At 41.1% G+C, this 17796-nt stretch overlaps 1 protein-coding gene across 1 annotated transcript; it reads right to left on the bottom strand.

Moving 5' to 3' along the window:
• Positions 1-4193: 4193 nt before the first annotated feature.
• On the bottom strand, positions 4194-16190 carry Mrpl15 (mitochondrial ribosomal protein L15). Its single transcript, XM_090338823.1, has 5 exons — positions 16080-16190; positions 14962-15116; positions 13737-13902; positions 7338-7461; positions 4194-5080 (listed from the first exon to the last, which is right to left on the bottom strand). Exons 1-5 carry the CDS (start codon positions 16185-16187, stop codon positions 4743-4745), a joined length of 891 nt encoding a protein of 296 aa, XP_090194949.1. The 5' UTR covers positions 16188-16190; the 3' UTR covers positions 4194-4742.
• Between the last annotated feature and the right edge of the window lie 1606 nt (positions 16191-17796).

The following is a 17796-nucleotide window of genomic DNA, read 5'->3' as shown; positions in this document are numbered from 1 at the left end:
CAAGTGGTAAAGCTCCAGCCTTGAGAAAGCCCAAGGACACTGTTCAGGCCCTGAGTTCAAGCCCTGGGACAAGCAAAAAAAAAAAAGTTTATATGCATTTCTTCTTCTTAGTGAAATATTAGTAACATTTATAAAAGGATGATTTCAGTCTATGAAAATCTTTTCCTCTTTTTTGTGCCAGTACCGGGGCTTGAACACAGGGCCTTTTGCTCTTGACTTTTTTTTCCTGACAGCTGGCACTCAACACTTGAATTATGTATACAGTTTGGTATTTTGCTCATTAATTGAAGATGGAGTCTCAAAGACTTTAAACCCAGGCCTGCTTTGAACTCTGATCCTCTAGCCTTCTAAGTAGCTAGGGTAACAAAGGTGAGCCACTGGCATCCAACCTATATGAAAAAATTAAGGAAAAAGGAAATAGTATATAATATATATAATGGCTACTACATAAGAAATATAAGACATTTAATTCCCAAATATTTATAGACATACTTTATCAACGTGCCAGGAACTTGCACTATTGGCTTTACATTGACTTCTTTCAGCCTATCAAAAACAAGTATGTTAGGATCACGGATTGTTTTTTCAGAGTGAGACTGAAGCACAGAGATGACACATCACTAGCTCATGGTTGGCACTACTTTCAGTCCAAATAAATGTCCCCTAGTGACTCTGCAAGCCCAGATGTGGTATTAGGGAAGGCTGTACTAGTTATCCTGTGCTTTGCCTCTCCAGTGAAAAGTCTAGAGATACAGCCATCTGTGACTGGTGTTAGCAACTGAGAGCACAATTAAAATTCTGACACACACTGAACGGAGTGACACCTGCTATATAACACATTTCCCTATTAGAGCAGAACCATCTCATTTTCCAAAGAATACAGCATTTTGACATTGCAAAGAAACAAAATGCAGGAACCCAATAATAATAAAAAAAAAATCTATAGCAAGTATTTCTCTAAAATCTTTTGAAGTGTTTATTCACTCAAAAGGTATTTTGCTATTGTTTTTGTTTTGGACAGAAAAGCTGACATATCAGGAAACTATTAAGGTCTAGACTGGGACCCCCTTGCTTTATAGTTAAGATTTCCAACGAATGTGAACTTTTAAGATGAAGTGATCCTTTGTCCCCCTTTTCCTGCATTATCCTTGCAGTCCAATGAGTACGTTGGAGCCCAGAATTGTTGTATACTTTAAATAAGTTGGAGCTGTTTTAAACAAAATGTTTTGTGAAACATGCCTCTTTTGGCCGAGAATGATCTATAGGATTATAACATTACAACCAGGATACAGCTGTTGGTGACTAAGTCTCTGCTCACCAAGTAAGAACCAGCTAGCATTATACATCACCAGACATCTGTTTCCTGTTTTCAGACTTCCCTTTCTCATTCAATCCTGATTTCCTTCCACCTGGAGGCCACCAAAGACAGCCACAATTAAGAAGCCTTGTTGAACTCTCTCCTTTTCCTTCCAAGGCTGTTGTCAGGAGAGCTTAGTCATTCTGTTTGGGAAGACAGGGTAGGGAAACCCAAGAGCCCTTAAGTGCATTTGGAGGTGGAAGAGCAGTCCATCTTTAGGTGACTTAACTTCCTCCTCACTTCCCATGAACTACTTTTCCTGTGGAGGCAGAATAGCCCACAGAAGCACAATTGTAAACAGCTTCACAAAACCTACTGCCCAAATAAGGTAAGGCCATAACTTATCTAGGGTCATGGCACAAGAAATGGTATCTTCTGGCCTTATTTCCACATTATATAGAACAGGATGTTTAAATTTAAGGGCGTTCCTGCTTCTTTTGAGTACAGTACTAGGATGTGAATTCGGGGCCTTAGTTTTGTTCAGCTTGCTTGCTAGGTTGGTGCCCTACCACTTGAGCCTTGACTCCTGCCTTAAGTTTTGCTGTTTTGGGTGGAGGGGTTGTCAGTCATGGGGCTTGAACTCTAGGCCTAGGCGGTGTCCCTGAGCTCCTCAGCTCAAGACTAGTGTTCTACCATGTTGAGCCACAGCACTATTTCCTTGCTGGTTATTTTTTTTTTCATATCATTATTGATTTTTATTATTCTTTAAGGCATTGGTTTTCTCTGGATGCAGAAATAGTTATTCTTAAGGAAAATATAGGTTAAACTAGGAAAAACACAGTGGATAGCATAGGACTGGAAATAATTTTGAAAGTTTATAAAGCATACTGTGGGTAATGATTTGGGGACAAAGGTGATAATAATGGCTATGGTACGTAGTTTGAAGATATTGTATAATCTTGCTGGTTATTTTTGAAGATGGAGTCACAGACCTTTCTGATCCCACTGACTTTGAACCATGATCCTCAAGATCTCAGCTTCCTGATCATCTATAAGTAGAAGGATCCATCAATGGGTACCCACAGGAAATTCATTTCTAGGCAAACCATTGAGGTCAAAGTTTTCCTTGGCCCAAGGCAAAATCTTTATGACTAGGACATTGTAGTTGGTGACTTTTCCTGCCAGGCCTGTGGCCCTGGGTTCTATCACCACCACAGCAAAAGCAAAAGAAGTATATACCTGAAAAGGTAAAATTCCTTTACATAATGACAGCTGGTCACTGGTGGCTCACGCTTGTCATCCTAGCTACTCGAAAGGCTGAGATCTAAGGATTATGGTTCAAAGCCAGCCCAAGCATGAAAGTCAGTGACACTCCTATCTCCAACAAAAAAACCAGAAATGGCACAGTGGCTCAAAGTAGTAGAGTACTAGCTAGCCTTGAGCTAAAGACCTCAGGGACAGCACCCAGGCCAAGTTCAAGTCCCAGGACCAACCAACCAACCAACCAAGAATTGTAGAGCACTAACCTTGGCAAAAAAAAAAAAAGTGCAGGAACAGTATCTAGGATGGATAAAATATATATCTTTTCCTTTGTATTTTCTTGGCATTTTTCTTAGCAATCTTTGCAAAGTTCCCCCTTATAGTTAACATAACTTCCCAATACTCTGGAAGCATAATTTGTCAAAATGTTCAAAACACACACACACACACACACACACACATGCACGCACGCACATGCAAAAAAAGTCTGGTTTCTAATGCTTTTTCACTCTTCTCTAAAAATGCTTTGCATACCAAGATGGATGTATTAATGGTTATATGACTTATCAAACACAGCATTCCAAAATGACAGATACAGAACTAAGGAATTCTGCACTTTTCCTGTGCTTGCCTGATATGTCAATTCATCCGAGTTGAAAATTTATTACCAAAAACCTTGTTCACTTTAATATTTTCTTACTCATCTATCATAAAAGGATTTTTTGGCTGAGAAGATGAGTTATCAACATAACACAGGCCCCTCTAGAATGGGCCCAAAGCAGCAGCCAGCCCTGCACTTCACGCCGGTCTCTGAGAGAAAATGAAAGATAGCTCAACCAAGTACTGAGATTTTACCCACTAATGCAGCCAAAACTAACCCTAACTTAACAATTCTTGTCACTTGAGATCTCTGAAAAATGAGTTTTAATTCTTCTGGAACCTCTGAGATTTCATATTCTACAGCCTAATGATTTTTACTAAGTTCTAGTTCAAGTTATATCAAGCCAAATTATACAATATTGAGTAAAAATGGAAACACATTCTTGGCAGAAAAATAAATTATAAACTCAATCTCAAGTCAGCAGTAGAGGAGAAGAGTTAACAAAATGTCACACGGTTTCAGTTTTTCATTTTATTTCCAAAAAAAAAACTAGCCAGGAATTATTTTATTTCTACTATAAATTGCCATCAATTATTCAAGGTGAATTTTAAAAAATACAGTAAATTAACCTTTCCTACACTATGAGTACAACATATCCCCCAAAAGCTAAGTAAGCTTACTAGTTCTTGTCTTTTATATCAAGTGATTCTAAAAGCATGTGTATGGCAGAGTTCACATGTATTCCCAGCTTACTGGGAGGCTGAAACAGGGGGATCATTTGAGCCCAAACATTCAAGATGTCATCTCAAAAACAAGTGAACAGGGCCGGGAGTTAGGCCTAGTGGTAGAGTGCTTGCCTAGCATGTATGAAGGCCTGGGTTCGATTCCTCTGTACCAAACATAGAAAAAAGCTGGAAGTGGTGCTGTGGCTAAAGTGATAGAGCTCTACCCTTGAGAAAAGTCCAAGGACAGTGCTCAGGCCCTGAGTTCAAGTCCCTTGACTGGCCAAAAAACCCCAAAAAACAAAAAAACAAGTGAACAAAAGTGAGTTTAATTTTCTTACAACCAATTTTTTTTTCCGGTTTTCCCACCAACCTCCAATATTGCTAGAAAATATGCTTAGAAGCCATTCATCAGCCTTCAGTCATATTCCTAATCATCTCCCTCCCAGGAGAGGGCTCTGGGAGGCAGAGCTTCCTCCGCGTGCTGATGAAAAGAACACAGCTGCTTACCAGCAGCTGCTCTACCACCTGTTAGTCAAGCTAATTCTCCATTTCTCTTCTTTCTGATTCACAACAATAACAGGACAAAGCTTAGAGGAGAGCATGACAAAATGAACTAGTTATAATCACTCTGCAACAGACAACCAGAATTTGAATCTTTAATATACAACCCACACAGATTTGGTTCCTATGTGCAGTCCTGGCTTCCTGCACTTTTAATTTTAGGAGAAAATGAAAAAAGGCTATGATTATAGCAATGGCACACACCATTTGGAGAATTACACATTTGGAGAATACAGTGAGAAACCATGTTTCAGTCCTTTTCCTGGTACTCTTCCATAACTCCCTTCCTGGAAGGAATTCACGAGCTATAATACTTGAGGAGATACTCATCTGTAGGCTTGAGAATTTTCTTATCTGCCATATTCACCACCCATCCTGGAGCAAGACCAAAGAAAATCTGCCTCGGATCTTTCCGTGTACTGAGCATTTTAAAGAGTTCATCTTTAGTGATATCAGGGAGAACATAACCATACTTCTTGGCAAGTTCAAGTCTTGCTTCAGGAAACTTAGCAGGGTCAGCCAGGTAACCTCGGTTCTTGGCATCAGTGTAATACAGTACCAGTTCTTCAGGTGGAAGCATTCGTTTGGGAATGGGTTGTCCACGCAGAAAAAATGGAATAGGCTTGCACAGAATTTCTAAAAATAAATAAATAACTGTAAATGTTGGCATTATATCTAATGACTATCATAATTAAGGAGATGAGAATTATACCACTCAATATCTTTACTAAGTTTTCAATCACGAGAGAAATGAATGGAAGTTGTTACAAACTACATACTGAGAACACGGACATCTCCTTTTCCATTTTACATATTGCTTAAAAAGTATGCTCTAGCTAGTTGCTGGTAGCTCACACATATAATCCTAGCTACTCAGGAGGCAGAGATTTGGGGATCATAGTTCCAAGCCAGCCAAGGCAAGAAAGTCCATGAAACTCTTATCTCCAATTAACCACCAGAAAGCCAGAAGTGTCACTGTGGCTCAAAGAGGTAGAGTGCTAGTCTTGAGCAAAAGAGCTCAGAGACAGCACCCAAACAGTGCAAGCCCATGACCAACAACAACAAAAAAGGATGTCCTAATTCAGCAATTAAGTAAAAAATGTTTAACTCCAATTTGAATATAAAAGCAGCAAATAGGAGCTGGGAGTTTGGCCTAGTGTTTGGCCTAGCCTGCACAAAGATCTGGGTTCGATTCCTCAGTACCACATACATAGGGGGAAAAAGCGCCAAACAGAGCTGGGTGTATTGATGCACACTTGCAATCCCAAAACTGAGGAGACTCTGCAGCTTAACAATACAAAAAACAAAAAACAGTTCAGTCAATAAACTGTCAAGGAGACTCTTGCTAAATATCATGCACTCTCTGTGCTGAGATACAGCTATGAACCAAAAGTACCTGCCTTCATGATAAAGAGAAAGAGAATAAAAGGGAAAGGAAACAAAATTATACTTGTTTGTAATACAGGCAAGAGGACAGGATGTTTGTTTGTGCATTTGTGTGTGTGTTCCTCTTGCTACAGGCAGGCAGGATTTCCCTAAGAAGCAGATGCCTGGAAGAATAGTAAGGAAAAAGATCCTAGCCAGAGTTGTGTCCAGAGGACAGACAGAGGGATGATATGGAGTTCCAGAGGAGGAACAAGGCACAGCAGGACCATGGAAGGGTGGGAGAGGTGGTATAGATCACCCCCAACTTCACAAGGATACCACAGGGTGTCTGTAGTAGAGGCTGTACCCTATGCTTTAAAAAGAATCCTTGTAGGCCAGGAGTGTGGTCTAATGGTGGAGTGCCTGCCTAGCATGCACAAAGACCCGGGTTCAATTCCTCAGTACCACATACACAGAAAAAGCTGGAAGTAGTTCTGTGGCTCAAGTGGAAGAGCTCTAGCCTTGAGAAAAGCCCAAGGGCAGTGCTAAGGCCCTGAGTTCAAGCCTCAGGACTGACAAAAAAAAAAATCCTTGTCGCTCTACCAGACAAGAACAGAAAAGCCAGCTAGAAAGAGACAGCCATCTGGGACAACAACAACTGGAGAAAGAGCTACATCATAAACACATTTCAAAGACAGACCTCACAGGGCTTTCTAGGGAAATAAAGAAAGAAGATAAAGCACTCTAAATTTTGGACTAAAAACTAGTATGACAGAATTGTCACTTGCTTAGGGAAAATTGCAGGACAAGGCTGAGAAGAGAGAAAAGGAAGATATTTCTCACCTACTAAACAGCAAATTCCTACTAGATCTTCAAGGGAAAACATTAGGTCATTAGATGTGAGAACAGAGTTCTGGGAAGGGCTGAGAAACTTTCCACACTTTGGATTATCTGTCAACAACATTCTTTATTCTTTGCATTATAATAAACCACATGGTCAATGAGGCATGCAACATTTCCTATTCATTAAACAGATTAGTAGTAAAGAGTGTTTGCCTAGCATGTCAAGTCCCTGGGTATGAGCCCCAGCACCACAAAAAAGAACAAAACAAAAAAGAAATGGTTTGGATTCAAACTTTTAAGGAGAAAAAAAAAGCAGTAGCACCCGGGCCTATATATCGCACCTGCCCCTGGAGGCAGAGCTGTTCCAGACCTGAAGCTCCAAGGGATAAACACATGGTGTCCAGCCTCTCTAACACCCCAGTTGTCAGGGATTCACCCCTGTTACCATCATTAATTAAGAATGAAAGAAAACCGCAGGAAACTATACAAAGACAAGAAGTCCAAGTCCCTGGACTTGTGACATAACAAAACTCAAGCCAGGCACCACACCACCTATGCAACAGCATAAGGAGAATAAGAAGACCAAGAAAGGCCTGAGGACCAAGGCAGCAACAAAATATAAACCTGCCAAAAAAAAAAAAACCTAACACGTGACAGAGACAGAGAGGACAACAAATAAGCTTACCTAGACTTCTTGGATCATAGAAGGCTGTAGTAACAACACCACCATTTTTTTCAATTGCAGCAATGGCTAATTCTGAAGCCAACTGTACTTCAATGTTTACTTTCGCCTGAAATGTGTCAGCACCCTGTTATAGGTCAGAAGGAAATTGATTAGCAAGGAAATTGGCTAAAAAATTACAGCAAACTTTCTTTTAAATTGTTTCATCCTCTAAACTATCTACAATGTAGTAACAATCCCTTTTTTTGTACCAATTCTAGTATTTGAGCTCGGGGTCTGGGTGCTGTCCCAGAGCTTTTTTTTTTTTTTTAGCCAATCCTGGAGCTTGAACTCAGGGCCTGAGCACTGTCCTTGGGCTGTCTCAAGACTAGTGCTCTATCACCTGAGCCATAGCACCACTTCTGGCTTTTCCTGTGTACGTAGTACCGAGGAATTGAACCCAGATCTTCGTGCATGCTAGGCTAGCACTCTACCACTAAGCCAAACTCCCAGCTCATCCCTGAGCTTCTTTTAAGTGCTCTACCACTCAAGCCAAACTTCTATTTCTGGGTTTTTGGTGATTAACTGGAAATGAGTCACACAGACCTTTTTGGAAAGGCTGGCTTTGAACTACTATACTCAATCTCAGCTTCCTTCATAGCTAAGATTATAGGCATGGACCATGGGTACCTTACTAATAATCCCTATTTTTAAATATCACTGCTTTAGGATTCTATCAATTTTTTCTACTTTTTTTAGGGCATTCTTTCTTACCAATTCTTAATTTGTATAAGTAGAATAACTATTTTCCATGATTCCAGAATTATTTAACATATTTAGATTATTTAACAGCAGACTAGTTAATCTTTATACCCACTGCACAGATAAAAGCATTCAAACACAGAGGAGTAATATGCCTAAAATCAGAGTTAGAAATCTAACTTAGGAGGTCTAGTGAGTCACAGCATTTGAGGTAGGTTATTTTGCTTTGTTTACAATGCTTCGGGGAGGGCATCAAACACAGCTTTAAACACTCAAAGCCAGTGCACTATCACAGAGCCACAGCTGAGCAGCATCCATGTTCTCAGCCATGACATTGTATACCAATATAGATAAAACTAATCTTTATTATATTCAAGAGAAGGTTAAAGAGGGACTAAGGGACGTTGAGCAAGTAGAGCAAAGTTATCTCACAATGTCTATACTTCAGAAGGGTCAACCGTCTCTGAAAGAAAAAAGGCAAGAAAACAGAACTCATTTTACATAAGCTCTGAAGCTGGAAAAGTATTTTTTTCCTAGAACATTAGACACCAGAAAACATAGGACTGAGAGTTTTAAAGTTATGTTTTAGTCACATCAGCCAGGAGAGGTTAATTTTTCCCTAACTCATGTGGTAAATTTTTAGTGGTTATATATACATGTATTTCTTTTTCTAAGTGTCAAGCATGTACAGTACAGTAGTGACCTGTATCCTGGGCAGTCCATTTTTCCACAGCAGGCTCCTCAGAACCTCTTGCCCATGGATACCAAGTGACTACTGTATACTTTGCTTCCCTCTAGTGGACACTGTTTACTGATGCTAGAAAGGGAGCTGATTCAGTCTTTCCCTCATAAATATTAACAAACTATCATATGAGCTAATATTTCCCAAATTTTGAAATATATCAAAGAAGTGCCTGCTCTGCCAGATGTAAGTGGCTCACAGCTATATTCTTAGCTATTTGGGAAGCTGAGATCTGAGGATCATGCTTCAAAGCCAGCTCAGGAACAAAAGTCATGAGACTTTTTCTTTTTTGCCAGTCCAGAGGCTTGAACTCAGGAGCCTGAGCACTGTCCTTGCTTTCTCAAGGCTAGAGTTCTACCATCTGAGACACAACACCATTTCTGGCTTTTTCTATGTACGTGGTACTGAGGAATCAAATCTGTGTTTTTGTGCATGCTAGGGAAGAACTTTACCACGAGGCCAAACCCCAGCCCCAAGTCTGTGAGACTCTTTATCTCCAATTACCCACCAGAAAACCAGAAGTGGCCCTGTGGCAGAACACAAGCCTTCAGCTTAAAAGCTCAGGGAGAGTGTTCAAGTAAAGAGTTCAAGTCCCTGATGGACCAAAAGAAAAAGTACCTGCTCTCATAGGAACCTAATTTGGTAATAAATGTCAGGTGTTCATTATTCAAAGAAAAATGAGGGGCCAGGAGTTTGGCCTAGTGGTAGGGTGCTTGCCTAGCATGCACAAAGACTCAGGTTTGATTCCTCGGTACCACATGCATAGAAAAGCTAGACGTGGTACTGTGGCTTAAGTGGTACAGTGCTAGCCTTGAGAAAGCCCAAGGACAGTGCTCAGGTCCTGAATTCAAGCCAAAGGACTAGCAAAAAAAAAAAAGTCTCAGTGGGTAAGGCAGGCACAGAATGTGACAAGGCGTCACATGTGAAAAGCTGTCAAAGAAAAACATTTCCCTGACATGTTGATATTTGTACAAAGCAAGGAAGGAAGGAAGGAAAAAAGAAAGAGAATACAGTTCACAGCTCCTACTGCATAAAAATAAATTAACAGAGTGTTGATTACAATAATTGCCATTTACTCTCATTTTGCTTTCTATACTTTCATTATCCAAGATCTAGTACAGTCCAAAAAGAGCAAATGGGAAATTCCAAAAATAATTAATTTGTACTTTTTTTTAATACTAGGGACTGAATCTGATATAGGTAGGAAAGTGGTAGACCACTGAGCTAATACTGGCCCTTGATAAATTTTAAACAGCTTGCCAAGTAGTATGATGAAAGCATGTGCTGTCCTGCCTAGAACAATAATCATCCCTCCTTCTTCCACACTTACACTTATATGTTTCTCACCTATTTGTTATAGTGTCACAGTGCCTGGCTTTAAGTAACCCTCATTTTATGTAATAATGACCCCCAAAGCTAAGAGTAGTGACACTTGTGGGAAAAAGAAAAAACCATGAGCACACTCAAACAAAATCACAGATGAGAATGGTAATATCACGACAGAAATTACCAAGATCCAGAGCATCATGAGGGAATACTTTTCAAACCATTATGCCAACAAATTTGAGAATCTAAAAGAAATGGATGAATTTCTAGCCAGTATTAACATACCCACACTGAACCAAGAAGCCCTAATCCAACTAAACAGACCTATTTCTAGTACTGAAATAGAAATGGCAATAATAGACTTCCCATCAAAGAAAAGCCCAGGGCCAGATGGATTCTCAGCTGAATTCTATAAGGTCTTCAAAGCAGAGCTCACACCAATACTCCTCAAGCTCTTCAACGAAATTGAAAATGAAGGTTCTTTGCTATACAGATTCTAGGAAGCCACTATAACCCTCGTCCCAAAACCAGACAGAGATTCATCAAAGAAAGAGAACTACAGACCATTTCTTTGATGAATATTGATGCAAAACTTCTCAACAAAATATTGACCAACTATCTTCAGCAACTCATCAAAAAAATTATACACTATGATCAAGCAGGATTCATCACAGGGATGCAAAGCTGGTTCAACATACACAAGTCAATTAATATAATTCAACAATCAACAGGAGCAAGGACAAGAAACACATGATTGTCTCAATAGATGCAGAAAAGGCATTTGACAAGATCCAACACCCCTTTATGCTAAAAGCTCTGGAGAAACTAGGAATCCATGGAACATTCCTCAGTATAATAAAGGCTGTGTATGACAAACCCACAGCTAGTATTATACTTAACGGCAAAAAGCTAAAGCCATTCCCTCTAAAATCAGGAATGAGACAAGGATGCCCATTCTTTAACATAGTATTAGAATTCTTAGCCAGAGCAATAAGGCAAGAAGAAAGCATGAAGGGGGATCCAAATAGGGAAAGAGGAAGTGAAACTTTCCCTCTGTGCAGATGACATGATTCTGTATTTAAAGAACCCAGTTGCTTGAGCTGATTCAAAACTTTGATAAGGTAGCAGAGTATAAAATTAACCCTCAAAAATCAACTGCCTTCCTATATGGCAACAATGAGAGGAATGAGGCAACAATCAGGAAAGCAACTCCTTTTGCAATAGCCTCAAAGAAAATAAAGTACCTAGGAATTAAGTAAGAATGTAAACAACCTTCTTGATGAAAACTTTAAAACCCTGAAAAAGGAAATTAAAGCAACTGAGGAAATGGAAAAACCTCCCATGCTCCTGGATTGGAAGAATTAACTGTGAAAACGGCAAGCTTGCCAAGGGCTATCTACGAATTCAATGCAATACCCACCAATATCCCAATGTCATTCTTTAAAGAAATAGAAGAGGCAATCCAAAATTTCATATGGAATAATAAAAGACCCCGTATAGCAAAAACAATTCTTAGAAAGAACAGCGCAGGAATAATTTCAATACCAATCTTTAGACTCTAATACAGAGCTATAGTGACCAAAACAGCTTGGAATAGAACTGAGGACCCAGATATTAACCCACAGACATATGGCCAGCTAATCTTTGATAAGGGAGCCAAAAAAATAGAATGGAAGAAAGACAGCCTCTTCAACAAGTGGTTAAGCACCTGCAGAAAACTAAAGTTGAATCCTTCAATGTCACCCCTGCACCAGGATTAACTCCAAATGGATCAAAGACCTTGAGGTAAAAGCAGATACACTGAAAACTTTACAAGAAGGAATAGGTCTCCTTGGCACAGGTCGAAACTTTCTTAATAAGGACCCAGAAACACAAGAAATCAGAGAAAGCCTACAGAGTGGGAGAAGATCTTCACTAACCATACAACAGACAAAGGCCTCATATCTAAAATGTATGAACAGCTAAAAATTTGAATCACTATCAACAGCTACAAAAATTCAATCATCCCCAAACTAATCTCCAAAGAAACAACCATCCCATTAAAACATGGGCCAAAGACTTAAGGAGAGTCTTCTCTGAAGAAGAAATAAGAATGGCCTAGTCACATGAAGAAATGCTCGATATCTCTGGTCATAAAAGAAATGCAAATCAAAACAACACTAAGATTCCACCTCACTCCACTTAGAATGGCTATTATCAAGAAATCTAATAACAATAGATGCTGGTGGGGATGTGGCCAGGAGGGATCACTACTATTGTTGGTGGAAGTGTAAACTTGTTCAACCACTATGGAAAGCAGTATGGCAGTTCCTCAAAAGACTAAACATAGAGCTCCCCTATGATCCAGCATTTCCACTACTTGGCACTTACACAATCGTCCAGAAATAAGGACATACTTAAGCCACTAGCACAACAATGTTCATTGCAGCACTATTTACTATAGCTAAGATATGGAACCAACCCAGATGCCCCTCAGTTGATGAGTGGATCAACAAGAAGTGGTATTTATACACAATGGAATTCTATGCTGCTGTCAGAAAGAATGACATCCCCCCATTTGTAAGGAAATGGAAAGACTTAGAAAAAATCATATTAAGTGAAGTAAGCCAGACCCAAAGGAACATAGGCTCAATGGTTTTCCTCATTTGTCATAATCAGTAGAAACCCTGGGCTCTTGTAACAGAGATCTGCAATAGAGCAAAACCTAGATACATAAGGCCATATAGTGTGATGCTAAATGAAAGGACCTCCAGGATACAGAAACAAAAGCCATATAATGTGTTGTTGTTCTTAATGTACTGTTATCTCTCACCTCTTTTGCTGTCCCTTGGTTATCTCATATTGTTACAGTATTTCACCTTGTTATCTGATATATTGTATATGTTTATTTGGTTTTTTGAAATAAGATAGGGAAGGGGGGGGAACAAAATGAGGGGCAGGGTAGGAGGAAGGAAATGGGGACCAACACATAGAAAGGGTATCAATGTTTGTGAAGTAATTCACCTTCATCTGGTGAATATAATGTAATCCTTCTATTAATTACAATAAAAAAATGGGAAAAAAGTTTAAAAAATTTTAAATGGAACAATAAAGCTTACTGTAAAATTAAAAGAAAAAAAAAGAAGGAGGGGCGGGGAATTTGGCCTAGTGGTTAAAGTGCTTGCCTAGCATGCATGAAGACCCGGGTTCGATTCCTCGGCACCACATGCATAGAAAAAAAGCCAGAAATGGTGCTGAGGCTCAAGTGGTAGAGCTCTAGCCTTGAGAAAGTCCAAGGACAGTGCACAGGCCCTGAGCTCAAGCCCAGGACTGGAAAAAAAAAAAAGGAAAAGAAAGAAAAAAAAGAAGGAATCGTGTGTCGAGGTTGCTAAGGTCTTTTGTCAAGTAATTGATTTCAATCCCCATACTGTGCCTAGTTTATAAAGCGATCTGTATTATAGGTAGGAATGCAAAGGAAAGAACACAGTATTATACAGAGGTGGGTAACAGCTACAGACTCTGGTATATACTTGGAATGTATCCCCCATAGATAATGGGCAGACTGCTATCACACAAGTATCTGTGTAACACCAAGAAGTTTACTAGAGACTTACCTCTTCAACCAGCTGGACTCCATAATCCCTCTTATATGGCTGGATAGTTACACCTCTTCCATTGACAAGCTGGGTTAGGTCAATAGGCTGTGATGGATCAACTCGACCCAAATCAATAAGATACTGCAGTTTCTTTAGACTCAAAGGGTGATACTGTCGTCTGAAGCTAAAAAAAAAAAAAAGTGATAAAATACAAATCAATCTTCCTGTAAATTCTACAAATCCCACAGATTATTCTGTGTTTTCCTCCAGCACTTTTATGGCTTCTTAAAATAAAACTTCCCTGAGTACAATATGAATAAAACCCATATTTCCTTTGTTCCACAAAATTAATTTGCCTCTCTACATATTTACTTTACTCATGTACACAAATAAGTAAGGTAATTTATGGGAAACTTAGCCAACTATCTTACTTACACAGTATATAACAATAGCTATTACTCACTGGATGACTACAAGGGAAGAGATTTTCTTAACTGCTAATCCTCTAAGGAAACTTGAAATTAAAAAAAAGAAAGAAACATGAGATTACAGCTAGGCACAGTGGCTCAGGCCTGTAATCCTAGCTACTCAGGAGGCTGAGATCTGAGGATCAAGGGTCAAAGCCAGCCCAGGCACAAAAGGACCTGAGCTTCTTATCTCCAATTAATCTCTAGAAAATGGGAAGTGGAGCTTGGCACAAGGGTAGGGTGATAGCCTTGAGCTGAAGAGGTCAGGGACAGTGCCCAGGCCAAGTTCAAGCCCCAGGAACTCACCATACACACACACACACACATGCACATGAGATTAGGCAATATCATGTCCATTTTTCAGGACTTCATATATCTTGATGTCTTGGCTTCCCCCTTCACAATTCCAGGCTAAGTTTTATTACCAAAAGTGATTCAAAGGGCTGGCCAATAGTGATTCACATTAGAGATCTTAAGTACTCAGACCTTGAGGATGGTAGGTCATAGCCAGCCTAGGCAGAAAAGTCTGCTAGAGTCCATTTCCAATTAGCAAAAAGATAACTAGGGCTGGAGGCATGGCTAAAGCTATGAACAAGAAAGCTGAGGTGTACAAAGATCTGAGTTCAAAGTACTGCTCAAACACACTTTCTGTTTCTGTCTATCTCTGTCTCTCTCTCTGGGGAACTGTATTAAGTTTGCTTCAAAGTGTATTTTAAACTTCTACCAAATGCATAGGTTATTTCCTGTGGAAATCTGATAAAAAGCAACAACGTTACCTATGTCCTTCATTAAATCCATACTTTGGGATTCGGAGGTAAAATGGTGTCTGGCCTCCCTCAAAGCCCAATCTGGGCCGAGTTCCTCTCTGCCTTTCTCCTTTATGGCCTCGGCCACATTTCCTACCTCTTCTTCGATCTCTTGGACGTCTACTCTGAAAAGAAAGAAGAGAGTTTTACAATCCTCTTTACTACATTTTTATTATTATTCCCTTCATTCATCCAACCAATATTGGTTTAGGGTGCTGGATGCCAAACACTATTTTATTCAAACATCCTCACATTCTATGGGAATATGTCTCTGAAAACCCGGCTATAATGTGAGCAATTAAAATAAATACAAGGTGTGTTTCAAATGCAAAGTTCAAGAAATGGAACTGGAATAATAAGGGTTATGTAATAGGAAAGAGCTAGGGAAATACCCTAAAATTTTAGGAATAAAAAAATCTTTTATGATATTGAAGAAAAACATTTTACTTTGGGATTAATCCACGTATATATCATATCCACTTCATTTTACTTGAATTCTAATTTACAAAGAAAACTTTTTCCTGTGGGGGGTGTGGGGGGGAGGGTAATGGTACCAAGACATGTGAAAGGGTATCAATGTATGTGAATTAATGCACCTTCTATCTGGCAAATATCATGTAACCCTTTTACTAATTACAATAAAAAAAAAGAAAACCTTTTCCTTCTTCCTACCACTTCATGAAAACGGTGAGTTTATTGTTACGACGGAGCGCTCAGCATTAACAGCTCTTCTACCTGCATTGGGTGGGTTTCAGAAGGCAGTACACATACCAAATCAATGCAGATCTTTATTATAGTATCATTTTTATGGGTTTTTTTTTTGTTTTCTTTCCTGGGAAAGCATCCGACAGCCAATCTCGAGAAGGTTTTGTGGTTTCTGGGAGAGTTACACTTCCACACAGAGAAGGCCTGGCGCGCCGGCGGCAGGGCGCCCCGCGGGGCAGTGCGTGGGAGCCCGGCTCCCGGCGGGCGCCCCAGCGGCCTCCCCGGTCTGCCGCTCCCGCCAACCACGGGCCCGGGCCGCCGGGCCGCGCCGAGACACCCCGCCCCCCTCCTCCGCTACCCCGCACCGCCGCCAGCCCGTTTACCTGTTTCCTGGAGCCGGGATTGGGCTTCAAGTTGGCCAGGGACACACGCGGCAAGGTCCGAATCAGATCGAGGGCCCAGGGCCCACCGCTCCGAGCCGGCCCCGCCATGGCCCCCCCCACTCGGCGTCAGGACTTCCAAGGGCACCCCGCGCGCACCTCCGAGGTCACGTGGCCCGTGGTCGCGGCGCGCGGCGCGGCGCTTTACGGCCGCGGCCCGCCCCCGTCGCACCGCCGCGGCGTGCGGGAACTCGGCGTACGGCAGGGACTTCCGGGTCGGCCCGGGAAGCTGGTGTGGACGGCTTCCGCCTTTTTCTCCCCGGGCCCTCCTGTGGTCTCCGTCCCGCTCGGTAGTCTGAGCGACGAGCAACGGGATCTTCCGAGGACAGGCTCCCGTGTCTTAAGCGGGGGGATCGTAGGATAGCAGCCTGGAAAGTCCAGTTCAAGGAGCTGTGGCTCAAGCGATCGAGCGCCAGCCTCGACAGGAAGGACCAGGACCAGCACACACGCGGGGCGGGGCGGGGGGGGGGTCGGAGGGGGAGGCGCTTCTTTTAGGAAGAAACTCAGGAATGAGCAAGCTTGTTAAACAGAAATGAGGGCATTTGACATGTAAATACCACGTATTTCCAGATTACATATATATACATATATATACATAGAAACTGTCTATGCACAATTCGGGGGGGCGGGTTGGGAGGGAGCTCAGCGACATAAGTAGAAGGAACGTACTTCACAGTTAAGTACCGGTGGCTTACACCTGCAATCCTAGCTACTATGGAGGCTGAAATCTGAGGATTGCAGTTCCGAAGCCACGTGGGGCAGGAAAGTCTGTGAGACTCTTACCTCCCATTAATCACAGAAAAGTAGAAGGAGGAGCCAGAAGCGGTGCGTGGCTTAAGGGGTCGAGTGCTAACCTTGAGCAAAAAAAAAGAGGAGCTCATAGACAGGTCCATGGCTGGCAGGAAGGAAGGAGAGAGACAGAGGAGGGAAGGAGGAAGAGAAAGAGGGGGAGGAAATAAAGGCTTCATAGTATCAAGTACAGTTCTAAAACCAACGAGTTCCTTTAGGGAGAAGCATAGTCAACTTTTATCAGAGATATTTTTGGTTCCTTTGTTGATAATCCATTGTCGTCTGCACCCTTACAGACTACTTTGCTTTCATTTTTATCAGTGGGTTCTCCCACCGTCTTTCTAGATCACATACGTCCAAAAAAGGGGGCTTCAAGAAGTTTTGGAAATCCAGAGCAAAACTGTAATGACACCAGGCTTGAGCTCATAAACATGGGCACAAAGCATAGGTGGAGATGTCTGTACTTCTAGGTCTTGAGTTTCACTTCAGTTGTCTTTTACCTGGAACTTTAATTCCAGGCTAGGAACCTTGCTTAGTGGTAAAGTGCTTGCCTAGCATACATGAAGCCCTAGGTCGTATTCCTCAGTAACACATACACAGAAAAAGTCAGAAGTGATGCTGTTTCTCAAATGGTAGAGTGCTAGACTTGAGAATGCTCAAGGACAGTGCCCAGGAACTGAGTTCAGGCCCCAAGACTAGGAAAACAAAGCAAAACTCAATTCCTTTGGGGAAAGAGTTGTAGAATGTAATTACAAACTGTACTCCAACCTACAGAAACATATACATTTTTTCCACCCATTTACAAAATCATTCTTTTTGTTAAATACTAAAATTTTGGAGAGCTTTTGCAGAGTGGCCTCTAGGCCTTGGG

Source organism: Megascapheus bottae, chromosome 9 (genome assembly GCF_031878675.1).
Source record: "Megascapheus bottae isolate mThoBot1 chromosome 9, mThoBot2.hap1, whole genome shotgun sequence".
NCBI lineage: Eukaryota > Metazoa > Chordata > Mammalia > Rodentia > Geomyidae > Megascapheus > Megascapheus bottae.
Note: the sequence above shows the minus strand (reverse complement) of the source record. Positions and strands in the feature narration are given on the sequence as shown.